Source organism: Macaca fascicularis, chromosome 11 (assembly GCF_037993035.2).
Source record: "Macaca fascicularis isolate 582-1 chromosome 11, T2T-MFA8v1.1".
Classification (NCBI taxonomy): Eukaryota; Metazoa; Chordata; class Mammalia; order Primates; family Cercopithecidae; genus Macaca; species Macaca fascicularis.
In genome coordinates this window covers 33,418,254-33,441,397 of record NC_088385.1, presented here as the reverse complement: position 1 = coordinate 33,441,397, position 23,144 = coordinate 33,418,254, and the positions used below count along the sequence as shown (strand labels likewise).

The 23,144-nt window shown below is 36.1% G+C and overlaps 1 protein-coding gene across 2 annotated transcripts in view; it reads left to right on the top strand.

The window, feature by feature from the left end:
- Positions 1-22,421, top strand: part of IPO8 (importin 8) — a 67,091-nt gene extending 44,670 nt beyond the window's left edge. For both annotated transcript variants that reach the window (XR_012420103.1, XM_005570475.4), the window contains 6 exons: positions 1,774-1,869; positions 11,376-11,596; positions 13,916-14,121; positions 17,122-17,325; positions 19,389-19,505; positions 20,446-22,421. Coding sequence is in view for 1 of the 2 variants with exons in the window: in XM_005570475.4 (XP_005570532.1) it covers positions 1,774-1,869; positions 11,376-11,596; positions 13,916-14,121; positions 17,122-17,325; positions 19,389-19,505; positions 20,446-20,543 (942 nt within the window). In the remaining variant the exon portion in view is untranslated. The remainder of the gene's footprint in view (positions 1-1,773; positions 1,870-11,375; positions 11,597-13,915; positions 14,122-17,121; positions 17,326-19,388; positions 19,506-20,445) is intronic.
- Positions 22,422-23,144: the final 723 nt, after the last annotated feature.

Genomic DNA, 23,144 nt, shown 5'->3' with positions numbered 1-23,144 from the left:
TATCAAATAGTTGTAATATATTTAATATTTTGTGAATATGAAATACTAGTTTTAATGCTAGCTAATATTTGAATTCTTATTATATATACCAGACATTTTCTAAGTACTCCCTACAATATTAACTTAACCTTTTGAGAGCATGAGGAAGGTACCACATTTGTATCAAAAGGAAACTATGACATAATTTCTTGCACTGTGCCTGAGGTTAGGAAATAGTTGTAATCACATAGCTACTATGTGTTGGAGGCAGATTTGAACCTAGTCTGACTCCAGAGCCCATTTTAAAAATTACAAGATACATTTTTGTTTTCTTTCCTTTTGGCAAACCAAAACGAAAGGCCCCCAAGTAAATGCAATTTTGGGAAAAGGGAGTAATTCTTTTTCTTTCTGTATCATACAACCCCGTGAAGTAGGTTCTTTTATTCCCATTTTATAGATGGGGACAGTCAAACAAAGAGGTTAAGTAACTTTTCTAAAAACACAGCTAATCTGTGGAAGAGCTGCGGTTTGAACCTAAGCAGCCTGGTTCCAGAGTCCATTCACATTTGGAAGCTAGACTGTGATACACTGTCATAGAGATAGCATTTTAAATTTATGTAAATATAGTTGATTCTTGGCTTTGCCTGATATCTGCTTATGATTCAGCTATTTTCCAGCTTCCAAAATGTTTATTGCTATTACCTCTACTTTTTTTCTTTGTATATGTACATCTTTAAAATCTCTTTACTGTCATTTTGATAGCATTTTGGGAGAGAATGAAATTAAATGGGAATGTTAAATCTGTCAGAATTATCTGGAATTTCTTAATTCATTTTTCTTAAATTTTATTTTTCTAGAAAAGTATCGAATCTAAGCTTTTAAATGTAAAGAATACAGTATTCTTTATAGTCTTATTTCTAATCCTTCTTTGTCTGTATTTGTGTCTCTTTCCTAGTATTTTTAACATTTTGCTTTTTTTTTCCTTAAAAATAACTTACACAAAAGTTGCATACTTCAGTAAGTCTTTTTTCAATGAATATGTGTTTGGTTTCTCTCTGTTACGTCTTTTTGTCTATATTTTAAATTTCTGGCCCACGCTTATTTCTTTAAGTCTATTCTTTTTCATCTGAAACAATTTTTAATAGAAGCATGCTCTACTCTAGGAACTTTTTTGAGAATCTTATTATAAGGCAGTCATATTCCACATTTTATGTATGAACATGTACATTTTGGAATTGTTTATAGTAGTGAAAATACAGAATTAATAATAGGGAAACTGTCTGGTAACCTTGTTATATTCGCCTACTGTCATATTGTATAGTTGTAAATGGTTACAATGTCCATGAAAAATATTCCTAATTATGAAGTTCATGTTGGAGAACTGAAAGGTATATAACATGAAATTATGGTAGTTATGAAAAAAATGGGTTCATATGGACCAGGATTCAAAAGGAACAGAAAAATAGTTTCATTGATAAGATTATTTTGTTTTGTTTCGATTTCATTTTATAATTTTGGTGCCTTTAAAGGGAAGCTTCATTTATCTGGAAAATTAGCTTATGTAGTCTACTTTATTAATCTAAGGTCAAATAGTGAATTATTGCTCCTTATAAGAAATGAGATGATAGATGGAATTTATTTTGGCCATTCTTCTTTGGGTTGGTGAGGTAAACTTGCACAGCAAGCAAAGCTATGGTTCCTATGGCTGAATTTATGTGGGACATTTGTGCATGTGGACTTGATTAACTTCTACGCAGTGCCATTTACTGCTGAGCTAAATTGTAATTACTGCAGGTACTGTGTGGAGATGCAGGAGAAGATGCAGAGTGTCATGCAGCTAAACTTCTGGAAGTCATCATTCTTCAGTGCAAAGGAAGGGGAATTGATCAGGTAATGTATGTCTGGAAAGCACCTTACTTGATGGTTACATTTGAAGTTTACATGCCTGCTTGACTTTTCGTTTATGATGAAAAATGGAAAGGACAGCCTATAGATTGTGCTTTCTGGTACAAATCCTGTTTAAATGACAAAAAGAGCCAGGTAGTTTGGAAACTGTACCTTGCATTGTAGCTGAGAAAGGCATGCACAGAAAAATATGTAATAATGTAAGGGGCTATCAAAAAAAAAATGAAGTGTGTAAATGCTACTCAGTTGGAGTCTCAGAGATTTTCATGTTCCCTTTGTTTTTGTGTATTCTATTTAAATATTCCTAGGTACCTTTTCTAACCAGAAATTAAGGTACTCTAGAAAAAAGTATTTCTTGACCATTTTAAAAGGCTAAAATTTATACTTTATATTTTTCATAAGTTATACATTTTTAATCTTGTTTTCAACAAGATTAATGCAATTTTTGATACTATTGTGATAAGTTGTTCAATAACTAAGAAAAATGTTGAAATATTCAAGTAAAATTGTGAATTTTTCTTTTCTATAAGTTTTGCTTTATGTATTTCTTATAATAGTTTTGAGATATAATTCACATTCCATACAGTTCACCCGTTTAAAGTATATACATACGTGGTTTTTAGTGTATTCACAGAATTGTGCAACTGTTATCACAATTTTAGAACACTTCATCACCCCTCTCCCAAAAAACTTATTAACAGTCACTTGCCCCAAGCTCTGGGCGACCACTATGTCTCCATAGATTTGCTTATTCTGGGCATTTGATGTAAATGGAATCATCTTATATGTGGTCCTTTGTGACTGGCTTCTTTCACTTGGCATAGGTTTTCAAGGTTCATCTGTGTGGTAGTGTGGATTGGTACTTTATTTCTTTTAATGCCAAATAATATTTCATTGTTAAATCGCATTTTATCCATTCATCAGTTGTTGGTCATTTGGGTTATTTTTACTTTTTGGCTATTATGAATAATGCTGTTAGGAACTTTTGTGTCCAAGTTTTTGTGTGAATATGTTTTCATTTCCTAGGAGTGGAATATGGTCATTCTGTGTTTAATCATTTGAGGGACTGTCAAACTGTTTTTAAAGCAGCTGCACCATTTTCCATTCCTACAGCAATGATAGAGGGTTCCAATTTCTTTGTGTTTTTGCCAGCACTTATTTCATTTGTGAAGTAGTGTCTCATTGTGGTTTTTATTTGCATTTTTATGATGGCTAATGATCTTGAGCATGTTTCATGTACTGATTGGCCTTTTGTATATCTTTTTTTGGAGAAATGTCTAATCAGATCATTTTCTCATTTGTAATTACTTGTCTATTTATTGAGTTGTTGGACTTCATTATATATTCTACATTGAAGCCTGTTATCTGGTATCATTTGCAAAATTTTCTCCCAATTTGTCTTGATGGTGTCCTTTGAAGCACAAATGTTTTTAATTTTGATGATGTCTTTTTTTTTTTTTTTTTAAAAGTGGTGTTTGATATTCTTTTTTTTTTTTTTTTAATTTATTTATTATTATTATACTTTAAGTTGTAGGGTACATGTGCATAACGTGCAGGTTTGTTACATATGTATACTTGTGCCATGTTGCTGTGCTGCACCCATCAACTCGTCATTTACATCAGGTATTTTTTTAATTGCTTGTGGTTGGTGTCTTTTTTTTGTTTTTTTTTTTTTGGAGACAGGGTCTCATTCTATCACCTGGGCTGGAGTGAAGTGGCACAATCTTGGCTCACTGTAGCCTTGACATCCAAATCCACCCACCTCAGCCTCCTGAGTAGCTGGGACTGCAGGCACGTGCTGCTACACCTGGCTAATTTTCGTAGAAAAATGCTGCGACTACAGGCATAAGCCACTGTGCCCGGCCGTTGCCGTATTTAAGGAACATTGCTAGCTCCAGTGTCATGAAGATTTATCCTCTTTTGTTCTAAGAGTTTTATAGTTTTTTTCTTACATTTAGAGACTCTTGATCTATTTTGAGTTAGTTTTTGTACATAGTGTGAGGAGGGGTCTGCATTTTAATTCTTTTGCATGTAGTTATGAAGTTGTTTCAGCACCATTTGTGGAAAAGACTATTTTTTCCCCCATTGAATTGTCTTGGCATTCTTGTCAAATCAGTTGACCACAATGTGAAGGTTTTTTCTGTACTCATTCTATTTGATTTATGTACTTATCTGTTCTTATTTCAGTACTGCATTGTCTTTATTACTTTAGTTTTGTAGTAAGTTTTGAAGTCAGGAGGTTTGAGTCCTGTAACTGCATTCTTTTGTGAGATTGTTTTGGCTAGTCAGGGTCCGTTAAATTTTCATACGAGTTTTAGGATCTGTTTGTCAATTTCAGTAAATAAGCCAGCTGGGATTGTAACAGGCATTGTGCTGAATCTATAGATTAGTTTGAGAAGTATTTCTGTTTTAAAAATAGTCTTTCAATCCCTGAACATGGGGTGACTTTCTTTTATTTAGGTTTTCTTTAATTTCTTTCAACAATGTTTGGTTGTTATCAGAGTACAAGTTTTTCAATTCTATTCCTAAACTATTTTTATATATTTTCTTTTTGATGCTATTGTAAATAGAGTTGTTTTATTTTCAGGTTTGTTGCGAGTGTATAGAAATATAATTGTTTTTGCATGTTTATCTTGTATCCTGAAACCTTGCTGAACTATTTTAATAGTGTTTTAGTGGATTCTTTAGGATTTTCTATAAACAGGATCGTATTATCTACAAATAAGTTTTACCTTTCCAGTTTGGGTGCCCCTTATTTTTCTTGACTAATTGCCCTGGCTAGAATCTGGAGTGCAATGTTGAATAGCTATGATGAAAAGAGACATCTCATCTTGTTCCTGGTCTTAGGAGGGAACACGTTCAGTCTTTCACCATTAAGTCTGATGTTACCTGTGGGCTTTTCATATATGCACTTTGTCAGGTTCAGTTCTTGACTGTTGCTAACTTGTTGCTTTTATCATGAAAGGGTGTTGAATTTTGCAGAATGCTTTTTTCTGCATCTACTGAGATGATCATGTGGTTTTTGTCCTTTTAGAATAGAAATGTATTGCCTTAATTGATTTTCAGATTTTAAATCAAACTTGCATTCCTGGTGTAAATCATACTTACCAAATATGATCTCTGTATATATTTCTAGATTAAATTTCCTGGTAGTTTTTAAAAAGTATTTATGTGCATAAATACTATTGATACATAAGATATTGATCTCTAACGTTCTTTTCTTATGATGTTTGTTGTCTGGCTTTGGTATCAGTATTGTTGGACTCATTGAGTTGGGAAGTGTTCATCCTTTCTCTTTGTTCAAAGAGTTGTGAAGGACTGCTCTTCTTTTTTAAATGTTTGGTAGAATTTAGCAGCGAAATTATCTGGGCCTATTTTTGTCTGTGTTTTGTTTTGTTTTGTTTTGTTTTTGGTGGGTAGTTTTAAATGGCCAATTCAGTCTCTTTATTTGTTATAGATCTATTTGTAGTTTACATTTCTTTTTAAATTCATTTCAATAGTTTGCATCTTGGAATTTTTCAATGTAATTTATCTAATTCGTTGCATGTGGTTCATAGTATTTCCTTATGTCTTTTTGTTTCTGTAGGGTCCATAGTAATGACCCTGTTTTGTTCCTGGGTTTAGTTATTAGAGTCTTCTCTATTTTTTTCTTAGTTGAGTTAAAAGTTTATCAATTTTGATTTTTTCAAAGAGCTAACTTTTGGTTTTGTTCTCTATTTTTCTGTTTTCCATTTCATTAGTTTCCACTTTAATCCTTATTTTTTTCTGTCTGCTTGCTTTTCATTTAGTTGTTCTTTTTCCAGTGTTTTAAAGTAACAGGTTAGATTATTGATTTGAGATGTTTGCATACTTCTTAAGTCCAGAATTTCTATTTGGTTTTGGTTCTCTCTCTCTCTCTCTGTTTTTTTTTTTTTTTTTTGAGATGAAGTCTTGCTCTGTCACCCAGGCTAGGGTGCAGTGGTGCAATCTTGGCTCACTGCAACCTCCACCTCCTGGGTTCAAGTGATTCTTGAGCTTCAGCCTCCCAAGTAGCTGGGATTACAGGCGTGCACCACCACACCAGCTAATTTTCGTTTTTTCTTAGTAGAGACGGGGTTTCGCTATGTTGGCCAGGCTGATCTCGAACTCCTGACCTCAGGTAATCCACCCACCTAGGTCTCCCAAAATGCTGGGATTACAGGCGTGAGCCACCACACCTGGCCTGGTTCTTTTTTACAATGCCTGTATCTTTACTGAAATTTTATCTTTGAGATATTGTCTCATAGCTTTCTTTAACAGTAGTTTCTTTTATTCTTTAAGCATTATGATGGCTGATTTGCTGTTTTCAAAGTTCATTTTTGTGGTGGGGTGCTGTGGCTCACACCTTTATTCCTAGCACTTTGGGAGGCTGAGGTTGGTGGATCGCCGGAGGTTAGGAGTTCAAAACCAGCCTGGCCAACATAGTGAAACCCTGTCTCCATTAAAAATATAAAAATTACCTGGGCGTGGTGGCATGCGCCTGTAATCCCAGCTACTTGGGAGGCTGAGGCAGGAGAATCACTTGAACCCAGAGGCGGAGTTTGCAGTGAGCCGAGATCGTGCCATTGTACTCCAGCCTGGGTAACAAGAGCAAAATTTCTCCATCTCCAAAAAAAAAAAAAAAAAAACACCAAAAAGCAAAGTTCCTCTTTGAGGTTTGTTTGGACCCAAGGGGCCTTGCTTTGACTGTCTCTTTTCTTGGCCATCTCTGGTGAACTGCTGGCCCATCTTTTTGCTCTCAATAGAGCTTCCTCTTATTTACTTACCACCAAAATCTTCATTATTTTTGAGGATGACTTCTCCCTACCCCCAAGCTTTATTGGGGTATTAGTGACAAAAAAATTATGACCTTTCTAAAAAATCATAAAGTATTACTGATATTTATTTAAAAACTTTTTTTAATGGAGATTGGATCTCACTCTGTTGCCTAGGCTGGAGTGCAATGGTGCAATCATATCTCACTGTAACCTCAAATTCCTGGGCCCAAGTGATCCTCCCATCTTACCTCCTGAGTAGCTAGGACTGACTGCAGGCATATGCTACCAAGCCCAGCTCATTTTCAAATTTTTTGTAGAGATGGGGTCTCACTATGTGGTTTAGGCCGCTCTCTAACTCCTGGCTTCAAGTGATCCTGCCTAAGCTTCCCAACGTTCTGGGATTACAGGTGTGAACTACCACCTGTCCCCAACAGGCTCTTTTCCCCCTTTGTTATTATGTACTTTTTAGGTGTTACAGTGGAGGTGAAAAGAAATTATGATGTTAACAAAATAAGAAGGTAGTAAAGCACAAGACATGAACAGGGCTAAAGAAGGATTTAGTTCTGTTTACTGGATTTTGGAGGGTTCTGAGCAATAGGATTTAATAATGGAAACATAGGTTGGGGAGAGGTTCAGAAGGCTATAGAATAAATCCACGCCAAAGACTTTAGAATCCTTTAGAATCCATTCTGTACACCAGAAGCTGGCAAGATATGGCCTGTGCTGTATCACAATGTGGTGGAAGGTCAAAGGGGAAGTGGATACATGCGAAGGGGCAAAACCCAGGGGTGACCTTGCTTTATAACAACCTACTGTCATGGGAACTAGTTCTTTCCCACAAAAAGTAATTCAGTTGTGCCAGAATGATAGTGAGAACTCGCTCATTACATCAGAACGGGAGAATGGCCCCAAGGCATTCATGAGGGGTCGACCACTACCATGACTCAAACACTTCCCACTAGGCCCCACTTCCCAAAACCTGCCACATTGGGAATCAAATTTCAACATGAGTTTCGGGAGGACAAACCATATTGAGACCATAGCAGTATTCAAGAATTTGTGTATCAGAAAGTTAAGGACACAAGGTGATCGCTACGTTAGTGAGGTTACCATTACAGTGCACTCAAGTATAGCTGAAGGACTGTGTTGATTGGCATTCCATTCCTCTAAATTTCCTGTAAATTGGTGATTACATGTAGTGTTGATGGCGCAGTCTCAGCTCATGTACTTCATGGCTGATGGTGTGTAATTTTACTCGGAGGCACAGTATGTCTGGTGGTCTCTCATGATGTTAGTGTTGCTGATGGTGATCTTCTAATTCTGTCATTTCTTCTTTATTAGCTGAAATATTCCTATAAAGAGAAATGTTTTCTGATAAATTATCAGGTTACTCTGAGAAACAGCTTGAGTATTTCCCTTTATTTACCATTATTCAAGATAAGTTTCTTACCTAGCATTCTCCAAAGATGATCAGTAAAATGTTATGTTATGTTGTTTGGTTTTTAAAAATATTTAGAATCCTTATGAATGTATAGATCCAAATTTACTCTATATGTTTCAGTGTATTTTAAGTATACATAGTTTTATTTTTGTCCAGTGGGAGCCTCTTAAATTTGTCTTGAGAGCCCTTTTAACCTGATTTTAATAGTCTTTGGTAGTTTCCTTGCTGTCTTGGTATGACTAGATATTCCAGGCTTATCTTATAGATGTCTTGTTCTAGCCTGGGAAATGGTATTCAAGACTATGAGCTGGGTACAAGGGATATTCATTGCTATACATATATATCTAAAATATATATGTATGTATAATATATGTGTGTATATATATATAATATGCATATAATATATACTATTTATATGTCATATTAATAAGTTGATAATTAGCTACATATATACTAATGCATATTAATGTATGTAACTAATATATCACTATATATATATTCATTGATATTGGATTGGTCTGTGTTTCTACAAAATAGAGCCAAGAAATATGTTGTTTGGCTTTTTTAGTCAATAAAGCATTAATGTACACAGATAAATCTTTTTTTTTTTTATTTTAGATGTGGGGGGTACATGTGCAGGTTTGTTACCTGGATATATTGTGTGATGCTGAAGTTTGGGTTTCTGTTGAACCTGTTGCCCAGATAGTGAACACAGTACCCAACAGGTCATTTTTCAACCCTCTTCCACTCTCTTCTTTACCTCTTTGGAGTCCCCGTGCCTATTGTTTCCATCTAATACACACAGATTTTTTTTTTTTTTTTTTTTTTTGGAGATGAAGTCTCGCTCTTGTACTCCAGGCTGGAGTGGAGTGCAAATGGTGTGATCTCGGCTCACTGCAACCACTGCCTCCTGGGTTCAAGTGATTCTCCTGCCTCAGCCTCCCGAGTAGCTGGGGTTACAGGCGCCTGCCACCACACCCGGCTAAGTTTTATATTTTTAGTAGAGATGGGGTTTCACCATGTTGGCCGGGCAGGTCTCAAACTCCTGATCTTGGGTGATCCTTCCGCCTCAGCCTCCCAAAGTGCTGGGATTACAATCGTGAACCACCGTGCCCTGCCACACACAGATGTTTCTAATTCAAATTCATGACTACATTCTTTATCCTTAACCTACTTGATACTGTTCTATATCTCCCACACCAAAAATTCTGGTTCTCATCTTAATTACTTGCTTGCTTTATCCCACTAATGGATACATTTACCCTCAGACTAATTATACCAACTTTGTTACCAAGAAAGGGTTACTATTATTTGTTTTTTTAGTAGTTGTTTTTATCTCTAAGCTATATTCATACACTAGCAATATACAGTGAAAATACAGTCAAATAATTAAAATTTAAAGTTACTAAAATAATCCTCGTTTGGTTGATTCACTTACTTCATTTTATCTTAATTTTTAGAAATAGCTTAATTTGCACTCTAGCCTTGCACTCTAGCAAGACTTTGTCTCCAAAACAAACAAACAAAGAAATAGCTTAAGTTTTTGGTAATGGATATGTAAAGCATAGACACAGTTCTAAGGTCAAATTTATAAGACAAGGTATATTCAGAGAAGTCCAGCTTCCACCCTATTCCTCTACCCTTCTTCTCCTGTTTCTTCCCCTAGTTTTAGTTCATCCTTTCATTAAAAAACAAAACAAAAACAAAAAATAGATATTCTCGCCTTGCCTTCTTAGGTAAATGGTAGCATACTATACATTTCCTGTGTTGCCTTCTACACTGAGTAACATATCCTGCAGATCACTTCGTAGTAGCATGTAGAGATATTCTGCATTCCTTCTGCAGCTGCACAGTACTCTAATTGTGCGTTTACGTAGTTGTCCAACCAGCCTCCATAATCGATTTTGTTTTAATATAATGGAATTCTTTTACTACTTCTAAAACTTCACAATTCCTTTATGTTCTTATGGCTTTGTGTATAAGAGTAAATATTTGTGAAAATGAAACTTTATTTTCTATTTATTTAAATTGACATAATTGTATGTTTATAGAATACATAGTGATGTTTTGATACAATGTGCAGTGATCTGATCAGGGTAATTAGCATATCCATTGTCTCAAACATTTATCATTTCTTTGTGTTGGGAACATTCAATGTCCTCCTCCTAGCTATTTGAAACTATGTATTACTGTTAACTATAGTCATCTCATAGTGCTATAGAACACCAGAACTTATTTCTCCCATGTAGCTGTAATTTTGAAACTTTAGTTTTAAAACATCTAGTTTTAAAAGAGCTTTTCAAACTTAATTTATATTTTCTTGTGGCTGCGTTTATCCACACCTAATTATTTGACCATGGTAATAATTTTTAACATAGCTTATATGTGTTATCTCAAATTAGAACACAGAATATGTTGTATCAGCATAAGTAGACGTAGAGTTAAACTAGTTATCTTTGTAAAGAGCTTTATAGTCTTAAAAGTATGTGTAGTCATGTATTTTGATTCAATATGTTATCCTAAACCAGACTAATAGTCTGCTGACCCAGATATATATGCCTTTTGGCCTACTAAAAAGAAAATAATAAATATAACTCTTAAATTTCTACACAAAACCTTGATTTTTTTAAAGTTTATTTTAAAAAGGGGCTTATAGTAAGACCTCAGATTTTATTTTATACAAATCATTTCAGCTCATCCCCTTTAACTGAAAGTAACTATTGTGAAATCGTTCCAGTAAAATTAGTTCATCAATATTGCACTTTAGAATTGGAGTCAGGTATTTTTTTAATGTTCAGGCTCCACCATTTTTTCTTCAGCCTTTTTCATCTTATACCAACAGGAATTTTCTTTCTCAAAAACAATCTGATTACATCATAATTATTTTCAGTCCCATTTATTTCTTTCCAATTTAATTTGTCAAAGAAAATGACATGCAGTGATTTCACCTTAGATGTGCAAGTGGCTGTGTCCACATAGGGATTATTGACACCATTTGAGCGTGGACTCTTACAGGACAATCTTCAGCTGACTTTAATTTACTTAAGAAGGAAGGAGATTTTCTGGCACTGCTATAGGACTTGTTTTTGTCTAGTTAGTCTCTCTAGGTTTTTATAATATAAATATTTTAAATAACTCTAAAATGATTTAGTCAAAAGTCTCATTGCCATTAAGACTGTCTTATTTATTGAGGACACTCTGCCAATATACAGCTTTCTATAAAAGTTACTTGGGCTATCTGTGTGGTTGACTCTCTTTTTCTTTTTGTCTTCTAGTGCATTCCACTCTTCGTTCAACTTGTTTTGGAGAGATTAACTCGAGGGGTCAAAACTAGTGAGCTTCGTACCATGTGTCTTCAGGTTGCAATTGCTGCCTTGTACTACAACCCTGATTTGCTGCTACATACTTTAGAACGAATTCAGTTGCCTCACAACCCTGGACCTATCACTGTACAGTTTATAAATCAATGGATGAATGATACAGATTGTTTTCTTGGGTATGTGTCTTTTGGGTTTTACACTTCTTTTCTGTTTCTGGAAAGTTTGCTTTTTAATATTTGCATATAATAGCATGTACAAAGATAATTTTCATGTCTTAGGAATTATTTTTAGTGTATTGTCAATATTTAATTTTTAGAGGATTAAGAATCCTTTTCAGCAGGGTAATCTAGTGGAAACAATGCAGGCTCTGAAAATTAGATGTAGCCCTTTCCTGCCTTTTTTTTTTTTTTTTTTTTTTTTTAACATGAGTGTATCATTGTATCTCTAGGCAACAAGAATTAATTGTCTGTCTGGGTTCCATGATTAAGTGTCAGTGGGTAAAAACATTCTAAATGGAGTCGGATTTCTAAGGAAGGTACCCCTCTGGCAAAGATATAATGTAATGTCACAGAATGTTTAACTCTTTGCAGATCTCAAGGATGCCTGTTCTCAAAAGTGGGGTCAGAAGGCTTGTTATTTGTATCTCAGGTGCTGCGCCAGTAGGAGAATTTGGTTTTATGTGAAGCACTCTCGTAATTGTCAAAAATAGAAGAGTGAGGCCGGGCACAGTGGCTCACGCCTGTAATCTCAGCACTTTGGGAGGCCGAAGTGGGTGGATCACGAGATCAGGAGATCGAGACCATCCTGGCTAACACGGTGAAACCCCGTCTCTACTTAAAAAATACAAAAAAAAAAAATTAGCCGGGCATGGTGGCAGGTGTGTGCCTATAGTCCCAGTTACTCGGGAGGCTGAGGCAGGAGAATGGCGTGAACCCGGGAAGCAGAGCTTGCAGTGAGCCAAGATCGCGCCACTGCACTCCAACCTGGCTGACAGAGCAAGACTCCGTCTCAAAAAAATAGGAAGAGTGAGATTCCAATTAGTGTTATGTGCCCACCTCAGGTCACCCAACACAGATTAGTGATTGTGTTATGCTAGAAATTGAGCTAGCTGTCTAATTTGTTTTAAAACACTATCTAATATTTAACTGGAAATGAATAGTATTGTTTTGTGAGAGATCATTTAGAAAAATTTCCTGAGAGGAACAGACTCCCCGAAGTAGTTAAGACATTGCTGCCACAGGCAGGAGAAGATGGAGGCCTGGATTAGGATGGGGCGATAGGAATGGGGGAACATATTTACAAGCTGCTATGTGTGTTCTAATTTTTCTACTTGCAGGACACTGGAATTTATCCCTTATTGAGATTTGTTATTAAAACCTTGAAGGGAAGAACATACTTTCAAAGAAATTGTTCTTAAAGTTATCTCTGAGAAAGATTTAGGGAATAGAGATTTGGTCATTTAAAGTTAAGCAGTTAGTCCTCTTATGTCTTTATTAGCACTGGAAGCAATTTCCCTGCTATTGTGTAGACTGGGAGTCCTTGGGTTGTGCTTCCTTGGATTCTTTAGAGCCCTGCTTGATAATCATCTTTTCTGCTGTGATCCATGTGGTCTGTATTTAGGGGCTGCATGGATGAGAAGGTCTTCAGGTTAAGCACAGTTCTGTTTTAGCATAGTACTTGGGCATTAGTGACTTGAATCAATCAAGAAATGCAAATAATGAAGAATAACAGAAGCTTGTAGAATATTCATTATTGGATTTGTTATATTATTCTCACTTTAAACAAATTGAATCGCTGCAAGTGAATTTTTTATTCACACAATTTTAAGAATGTTTTGCCAATGTTATCTTTTAATTCTTAATTTTTTAGTTTTAAACAACTTAGGGGAAACATTTAGGAGAAAAATGTCTAATGTTTATTGGTCAAACTTTTTTCTTTCTGAATTTTCCTTATCCTTATTTTTTTCTTATGCTATTTTATAGCATAGGACTTTAGTAGACTATTTACATTAAGTTCAGCTGACTATCTTACTAGATGCTGAGTTTTTGAACCATCTTTCACCTCTTAGGGTTTGGGTAGATTATGTGTGCTGAGAAACTTTGTAGATCAATCTAATGTTGGAAGAGTCTAAGAAACTCTTCCTTCCCCCCGCCCCCATTGTATAGGACTTTTATGCTGTCAAATATAGGTATTTCTGCTTTATTAAAACTCCTTATGCTGAGGCCCATATATAACATTTATATTAATTATAAATTGATATTGTGGCAAGATTCACCATGTTAATTGCAGACTCCCAATAGGTCTTTGAAAATAATTGGTTTACAAAATTTGATTTACATAGGGTTTCATACAGTACAAAATGGGGAATGTTTCTGTATAATATCAACAGATGAACCTTAGAGTATGCCTTGGACATTTCTTTTTTTAGTTTCTCCAGAATTTGTTCTTTATTCCACTTCTCATGTCTACATTTTTTTTTTCTTCAAAATTTGCAGACATCATGACCGGAAGATGTGTATAATAGGACTGAGTATCCTTCTGGAATTGCAAAATCGACCTCCTGCAGTAGACGCTGTGGTGGGACAGATTGTTCCCTCAATTCTTTTCCTTTTCCTTGGCCTAAAGCAGGTCTGTGCTACTAGACAACTGGTAAACCGGGAAGATCGTTCAAAAGCAGAGAAAGCTGATATGGAAGAAAATGGTAAAGTCTTCTAATTGAAATGAATGTTGCAATTGATTTTGATTTGTGTATGCACTTTATTTGAATACTATTCTATGTGGAGACATTAAACAGATTTACATTCTTCGGTCTGCTGCACATATAAGAAATATTTTGGGCTTGGTTGACTTGCTATTAATTTTTTTTTTTTTTTTTTTTGAGACGGAGTCTCGCTCTGTCGCCCAGGCTGGAGTGCAGTGGCGCGATCTCGGCTCACTGCAAGCTCCGCCTCCCGGGTTCACGCCATTCTCCTGCCTCAGCCTCCCGAGTAGCTGGGACTACAGGCGCCCACAACCGCGCCCGGCTAATTTTTTGTATTTTTAGTAGAGACGGGGTTTCACCGTGGTCTCGATCTCCTGACCTTGTGATCCGCCCGCCTCGGCCTCCCAAAGTGCTGGGATTACAGGCGTGAGCCACCGCGCCCGGCGACTTGCTATTAATTGTATCATGTGATATAAGTTTAGATTTGTGCACCTTCTGACCCCTAATATACTCAGTGATTTTTTTTTTATGGAGCCTAATAGATGTTGTTACACATTAGGAAACACATTTATAACAATCAAATGGTCTTGACTAAAAGTTAGCAATCTAGTATCTAATGTTCTTGTTTGTGCTAACAGCCTCATCAAGACAGCAGCCATGAGTTAAATGAATCATTAGATTAAGAGCTGAAGTGTTAGTACCACAGATTAGTAGAGAGTGTCTTTTTTTTCTTTTTTGTAACGGTTCTTAGGTGACTCATTATCAACATTATATTTGAGAGATATATTTGCGATTTAAATATAAATTAAGGGAAAGTACCTAAATGAAGTGGATTTACTTAGTTGAGAATCAGAGTAAGATTGTTCGAGTTGAATATTAGACCTTTGTTTTGTTTAATGATGAGATTGCAGAGCTACTTGCTAGAGAGTAGGAAGTAGCATTCTCCAATTCCAGGTGGAGTTTTTCCTCTCCTGGTTAAAAACAGAGACCTCGTTAGCTGAGAAAGATCAGAACTCTTCCTGGTAAACATATAGCTCTATTTTCGATGCTAAATTCTGTGATTTTAGCATGTATAGATTTAAAACACTTTTAACTGGCATCATCCCAGTTTGTTCATATACCAGGGATTATAAACTACCCTTTCTCCACTCCCCAGCACAAAATACAGCTTCTAATTTGTTTTTCTAAAATCTATGTAGGTCTTTTGAAGAAATGCTTCTTTATTAGAAGTGTTGCATGTGTGACTTTTGTTTTGTTTTGTTTTTAGCTAACTATGTGTCAGCAGTTGTAGAATTCTTTTGTTTTTTCAGGTGTGTTATCTCTAATTTCTTGGTTTGGTAACTCTTTATTGGCTTATACTATATGGCTTGAGGGAAAATTTTCTAGTAATATCCCAGACTTTCTTGTATTTCCTACTAAAGTATGGAATGATTAACTCCTGGAGGTATTTCTCAGTCTTTTTGTATTAATAGTTATAATTTGCCATGCATTTTTTCGTGTATTTGGTCCAAACTATGGTTAAGTGCCTTATTCCTAAAACTACCTAGTTCAATCTACCTGCTTCAGTATGATGTGTATAATAGAACTAGTTTTAGGTTAATATTACCTGGTTTGGGTTTACTCCAGGATTTCTCTCTTATCTTGATTTTTGTTCCGCATTGACTGCCTTCCTGTTCCAGTATTTCAGTTACAATCTAACTGCTAGGAACAGATTGATACTGAAAATAGATACAGAATCCATGGTGATACATAATGTAGTTCAAGTTTTTAACTTTTCAAGCCACATGTAGCTAACTATTTTTCTTTATATTTTTGCTATTTCTTTTTATTATAAATTATCAAATTATATATTTGTGGAGTACAAAGTGATGTTATGATTTGTGAATATAATGTGGAATGATTAAATCAAACTAATATATCCATCACCTTAAATAGCCTTTTTAATGGTGGGAACATTTGAAATTTACAGTCTTGCCAATTTTGAAATGTACGATATACTATTAACTCTATTCACCATGCTGTACAATAGATACCAAAAACAAAACAAAACAAAACAAAAACCTAATTCTTCCTGTCTGAGACTTTGTACCCTTTTACTAACATTCCCTCATTCCCACCACCTCCAGCCTCTGGTAGCCACCATTCTACTTTCTACTTCTATGAGTTTGATTGTTTTAGATTCTATGTATAAGTGAGAACAGGCAGTATGTGTCTTTCTGTGCCTGACTTATTTTGCTTATCATAATGTCCAAGTTCATCCATGTTGTTGGAAATGACAGAATTACCTTTTTAAAAGCTGAATAGTGTTTCATTTTAAAGAATCCACATTTTCTTTATTCATCTGTTGTTGACTTAGGTTGATTCTGTAACTTGGCTATTGTGAATAATGCTGATAATGCTGCAGTGAACACAGGGCTGCTGACATCTGTTCTACATACTGATTTCAAATATTTTAGATATGTACCCTGAAGTGGGATGGCTGGATCTGTATTTTTACTGTTTCTACTAGCAGAAATGATCTAATTTGGGCATTTCTAAGCAGTTCATAATCAACTCAGTTAATTAAGAGGACTGAATTCTCAATAGGAAGCCATTGTTTAAAACACATGCACAGACTGTACAGTCACTTTTGTTTTAAACAAAGGTAATTTTGAAATATGCAATTGAATAATATTCTTGTATTAATGAACGTGCATAGCCTAACAGTAGTAATGTTCATCTGGATAACAGGTTTAGGGAACTTGTTTTCAGTGAGGAAGATAAGGACATTCTCAACTTAGCAAACTCTACAGTAAAGATAAGGTTTATTTATTTTATTTTTTATTTTTATTTTTTGATTCTCCTCTTTACACCAGAGATAAGATTTATTTTTATTAAAATTTTGTGGAAGATCTTTTTCCTTTCCAGAGTATAGTTTTATAGTCTTTGGTTTTTGTCACGAAATTTTATATTTTGTCCGTATGTGTTTTGATTCTTTTTAAATAATTAATGGGTTCACAGAGGAGATTTCAAGTGATGAAGAGGAGACGAATGTAACTGCTCAAGCGATGCAGTCAAATAATGGAAGAGGCGAAGATGAGGAGGAGGAAGATGATGATTGGGATGAAGAAGTATTGGAAGAAACCGCGCTTGAGGGGTTCAGTACTCCACTTGACCTTGACAATAGTGTGGATGAATATCAGTTTTTTACACAAGCTCTGATAAGTATGTCTTTATTCCCCACATCTTCTGATATTTTTTTTTTTTCTAAACTCTTTCTTCACTTCTTCCTGTTTTGATATCTGCCCAAGATTGGTCTAGATTCTTTAAAAAATTTTTTTGTTTATTCCTTATGATAGAAATCCCCAAACAAACATATATGAAATGATAGAAATTAAAATAATGAACACCTATCCCCCAATCCTAGCAATTTTCATCATTGAGAAGTAGCAGGGTGAACCTGTAGGTTGTCCTTGCAAAAGTAATATATGGAGTATCTGTGTATGTTGTTCATCCTTTAGGCATAAATGGGCAAGCATTTTTATAGCAAAGAATGAAGTGCTTCAGGCATGTGTTGCTTAAAAGTTGTAGCTAACAACCTATTAGTTATTCACAATCTGTAGAATGCAATTGCTAGCATAAGACAGTGACTTTTTACTATGTGAGTAATTTGCCAATTTTAAACAACAAAGGACAGTTTAATTACAGTTACAGGACTCATAAATGATTGGGGGGAGAAAATATTTGCCACATATGCATAATAGGCATAACGTACACAGTGTACAGACGCCATCCTCAAATGCGTAAGACCAGTAACCTAGTGGAAAAATGGAAATGGAAAATTTACAGAATAAAAACAAGCCAATGAGGCTATTTAGAAAGTTATTAATCAAATAAATTATTTAAAATCTCATTAATATAGATTATTTGTTTTATGGTTACATAGTATTTCCATAGTTATATTTAGTTCCATATAATTTAGTTCCACTGTGGGACATTTAAGATTGTTTCCAATGTTTTTGCCATTATGAGGGTTATTAAAATGAACATCCTTATGCGTAAATGTTGTTACTAATAAGGCAATATTAGTAACAATTTTGTAGTGTTGCTACAAATAACATTAATGAAGAAAAAACTACCTAGATGTGTTTATTGAAATTCACAGGAATTGGAGGCAGAGAGCACAGGAAACTATATTCCAAAGCATGGCAAATATAACAGCATAAACGTGGAGATGGAAATATGGAAGCTGTGCCCTAGTGTAGTTCCAGACATGGGTGTGTCATAATCACCAAGAAAGCTTTTAGATCTTGAGTAGGATCTCAGGAGATGTATTTTTAAAGATGCTTCTCAAGTGACAAGCAGCTTTAAACCAGCATGTAGGGGCCACTGCTTAAACACTGAAGGAATACAGTTGGACTGGGCTATAGTGGCCTTGAATTCTGGACTGAGGTGGTCCATCCCATTGCCCATTGGAGTAGTGTTGAAAGTTGTGTTCTGAGGCGGTGACCTTGTAGATGTGGTAAGTCATTTCAGGGGAGTTATCCGGTGATGGATTATGTGCAGAAAAAAACTGGGAAGGACTAGATGTGGGAGCCAAAGGAGATCACTTTATTAATTTAGGTGTATAGAGACCTGGAATGGGGAGAGTGACATTTGATGGAAAGCAGCATATAGATGAAAGACAGTAAGAAAGAAGCAGAGCTTTGGGTGTGGAGAGGGCATGCTCAGAGATGTTAAAGAATGGACAGTAGTTGACTGGGAGACTAATAGAACTGGTGAGATAAATGGAGAGATAGAAGGTTTGGGAGGAAATTGTTAAATTTGGTTTTAGTTGTGTTGAGTTTGAGATGAGCTATTCAAATGGAACCGTCCAGGAGGCTTAGGGGAAGATTTTTGCTAGAGGTACAGATTTGGGTCCTTGGGGTGGTAGCAATGCTGAAGCTGCAGGTAGTATGACAATTCCAGAGGAAAATGGTAATAAGTGAGTACAGGTGTTCTGGATTTTAGAGAACATCCATAGAAGACAGCAAAGGAGACAGAGAACTAGGCAGACTAGAGATTTGCAGTATCGTTACCTTCCTTTGATATCCCACATAGCTGGGTACGAAGTGGGTACTCAGAAATAATCCTTTGTTGGCATAAGTTTCATTACCTTGTGTGTATTGTAGTACTGTACTCTTTGTTACTGTCTGGGATAATTTCTTTGTAATTTGATCATGTTACTACTTGTTCTCTAAATTAATAGTCACTGTACCCTCCTGTCTTTTCCTCCCCAATTGCAACAGCTGTGCAGAGTCGAGATGCTGCCTGGTACCAGCTGCTGATGGCACCACTCAGCGAGGATCAGCGGACAGCACTGCAGGAGGTGTACACACTGGCAGAGCACCGACGGACGGTGGCAGGTCAGCCAGAGTAACCTCCAGAGTGAAGTGCATGTGTCACAGTGCCAACAGTCAGCCTTATTTGATGAGCCAGGTGGCACCTAAACACTGTTTTTAAAATTGTTAGAGACTCACCCTTTAAGATAATAAGGAATTGTCATTATTGTATGATTGTTTTAATCACTCATGATGTCTTAACTTTGCAAAAACCTGCACATTAATATGTATCTCCTAGTGGTGTTCTCATTCACATTCATATCGTATGTTGGAGGTAAAGGTACAAAGTAAGGGTTGGGATAAGTCTTGCCGAGGGAAACTTAATCAGCTGGATCGCTCCCCTAAACATTTCAGCCGTGGGCCAAAGGCACTTGATGAATTCTTCCTAGGAGCTTGTATTCCTGGAAATGGAATGTCCTCCATTTCTCATTGTTGGGCTTTATTTGACATTGTTTCTTGTTGTTAATTTTCAGTTTTTAAGCTGGAGGAATTATTTTATGTTGATTATTATAGTTACTTGTAGATTGTCGTTGGAAACGATTTTGTAGTTACAAAAAAATTTTAGTAGGAAACATTGCAAACTAGACATCTAGAGTTTAGAATGCTGGTTCTTCTGCATGGACTTAGATCTTCAGTTCTGTGCAGATTCTCGATCAGCCCTCCTGATATGAGAAATCTGGGCCCTCTTTCAGCAGTAGAGACAGTGAAGTAGAATCCAACTCTGAGATGTGTTTTCTTTTTACTCGTTTTTTTTGCAGATGTTCCGATGGTAGTGAACATACCACCTTATTGACATGGGTCTGTTATTCTTAGTTCTTCTTTGGCAGAATAACTAATACTACGAGTCACATTCTTTCACAGTTCTAAGCATATAAACAATCTGGCTCCTTTGGGTCATCTCCAACTTCGTCACCTTAAGCATTCTTTTTTTTTTCTTCTCCCCTTTTCTTTTGAAAAATGCTAGAAGCAAAGAAGAAGATTGAACAACAGGGAGGCTTCACCTTTGAAAACAAAGGAGTCCTCTCCGCATTTAACTTTGGGACTGTGCCCAGCAACAACTGAAGGAAAGAACATCAGCTGACCAATTGTCATCACTGCATTTTATTTCACAAAAGGAGTGTGAGGGTCAAGGGGATGAAATGAGGGGGCTGCTTTCAGGGCCCTCCTGCTGTACCAGCTACCATTTGGCATTAGGCAGCACTTTTATCTACTCTTTCCCCTTTGACCTTTGTCACCCTGAAATATATATTTAAACAGCTACTGTAAGTATGAAATGAAAGAAAAACAATCATTGGACTGAAAAGGACAAACCATATGTTCCAAAGGCTGAATGCCCAAGGTCGTTTTAGAGGATTGGATCGACTTGCACGTCTCAGGTTTTTGCCATGCAGAATCAATGGATTTATACGGATAACAGTGCCTTCTGTTGTACATGAATTATCAGAAAAAAATTTTTGGAGTGCATTGCAATTTTTTTTAAAGCATAAAACATATTTCTAGATACAACATAAACCTTGGTTATATGTCGACTATTCTGCGTTTTACTCTGTGAATTTATTGTTAGGCAGTTACTGCAAGTCACTCTGGTTTCCAAATCTTCACTGCTCCCTCTGCTCACCCTGCTGCTGGGGGCTGTTTTCAGGGGTTGTATTATAAAATATGCACTGGCTCTGGTTTTTCATAAGATGTTTCGTGGCTTTTTAAAGAAGTGTCTTACTCCCTCTTCTCTCATTTTTTTCTGCCTTGAAAAGGGGTGGTATTTCTTTTGGGGTCAACAAATACACATACCAATTTCACTCCTAACCTTGTAAGTTCAGGACTCAATTTCTTGGCAGCAAGTGGCAGGGGCTCTTTAGTCAGTGGAGTCAGCAGTAAGTCGGAGTATATTCTGAATAATGTAATTATGCAATTAATTGATAATCATACCTAAAGCACATTGAACTTCTAAGAGAAAGGTGCTACATAAGCACACTGTCTTTCTGGATGGGGACTTGTATGTTAAATAACTTGTCATTCCAGCTGTGTTGGACCACGGTTCAAAGCATTTTATAATGATGTATTTTTTTTTTTAATCTAGGAAAAAGACCCAAACAAATCTAACTTCTCGCTTTCTCACATCTTTGGATTTTCTCCTACCTGATTTGTTTGTGTCTTTATTATAGCTCAGTTTGACTTCTCAAAATTTTCAATGGTTGGGGTGGCTGCACTCTTAGGTGGCCTATAGGAAATATTACAGATGGAGATTACATTGTTTTTCTGACCTGGTTCAAGACCAGAACATGGATCATAGGGTTTTTATTCAGCCAAATGAAAAATGTATCTTCAGAACTTAACATATTACTAGATGTGATACAGATTTTCCTTTCTGTGAAATTGAAAATTCACAAAAATTCACAGCTTAAATTTCCCATCAGTGACTGGAGGAATTTTTTTCAGGTGCTTCCTATATTACCATCCCTCATGCATATTAACTCTTTAGAATTTTAGGTTAAGTAATCTCTATAGAAGTAGCCTGGAAAACCATGAGTTTTGGAGTTCTGTGACCCCCTGCTTTCCTCTGCCCCTCCCTTCCCAAGGCATTGAAGCTGAACATGCCAACTGGCATTAGAAGCGAAAGATGGCATTGGGAGAAATTTTAGAGAGCTTTCAAACTCTTTATTTTCATGTTCCACATGGTCTAATTTTAACATAAATGGTATGCCTTCACACTGGATTGTAAAAGGCATGTGATTTTTGAGATTTTATTTTGTGATGTATTGTCTTCTGCAGTATCAAAGGGAAAGAGGTATTAATGTGCATCACCCTATCTTGTTTTTGAAGCCAGGGTAGTTGTATGATTTTGTTACCAGCAGTGCTAACCTGAATGTGACCTGGTTACCTTGGAAATACAGGAACTTATATGAATGTACTATAAAATAAAATGCGGACTGATTCCCAGGATTCTGAACTCTTCTGTGTGAAATGTTTTCTGAAATGTGGAGGTGCTTTAAGCAGTTGATAATAACCCATCAATATGTTTTCCTGACATCTGGGGACCTGAAGCACAGTGGACTGTAGGTCTGGGAGGGTAACCAGGGCTTATCAGGAACAGCTAATACATGGAGAGAAGTAGGGAGTGAGAGCCCATCTCATGAACCAGGAGGTCTGCACAAGGGTGTCAGAGCTCTCTGGAAAGGGACAGAGCGTTCAACCACAGCGGGACCTGGAAGGAAAGGAAGATATCACTAAAATGGTGCAATTTTCTGATGGGTCTACTACCAAATTATTACTGGTCAAAACTGGACTGGTAATACGGTCATGTGTCAATAATGGATATGTTCTTATAAATGCTTCATGGGCATTTTGTTATTGTGTGAGCATCCTAGAGTCTACTTACACAAACCTAGATGGTGTAGTTTACTACACACCTAGGCTGTATGGGATAGCCTATTGCTCCTTGACTACAAACCTGTACAGCATGTTACTGTACTATACTGAATACTATAGGCAATTGTAACACAATGGTAAGTAATTATGTATCTAAACACAAAAGGTACACTAGAAATGTGATATAAAAGATAAAAATGTATGAATGGAGTTTGCAGGACTGAGAGCTGCTTTGCGTGGTGAGTGAACATGAATGTTTAGGACATTGCTGCACACTACTGTAGACTTTATAAAACT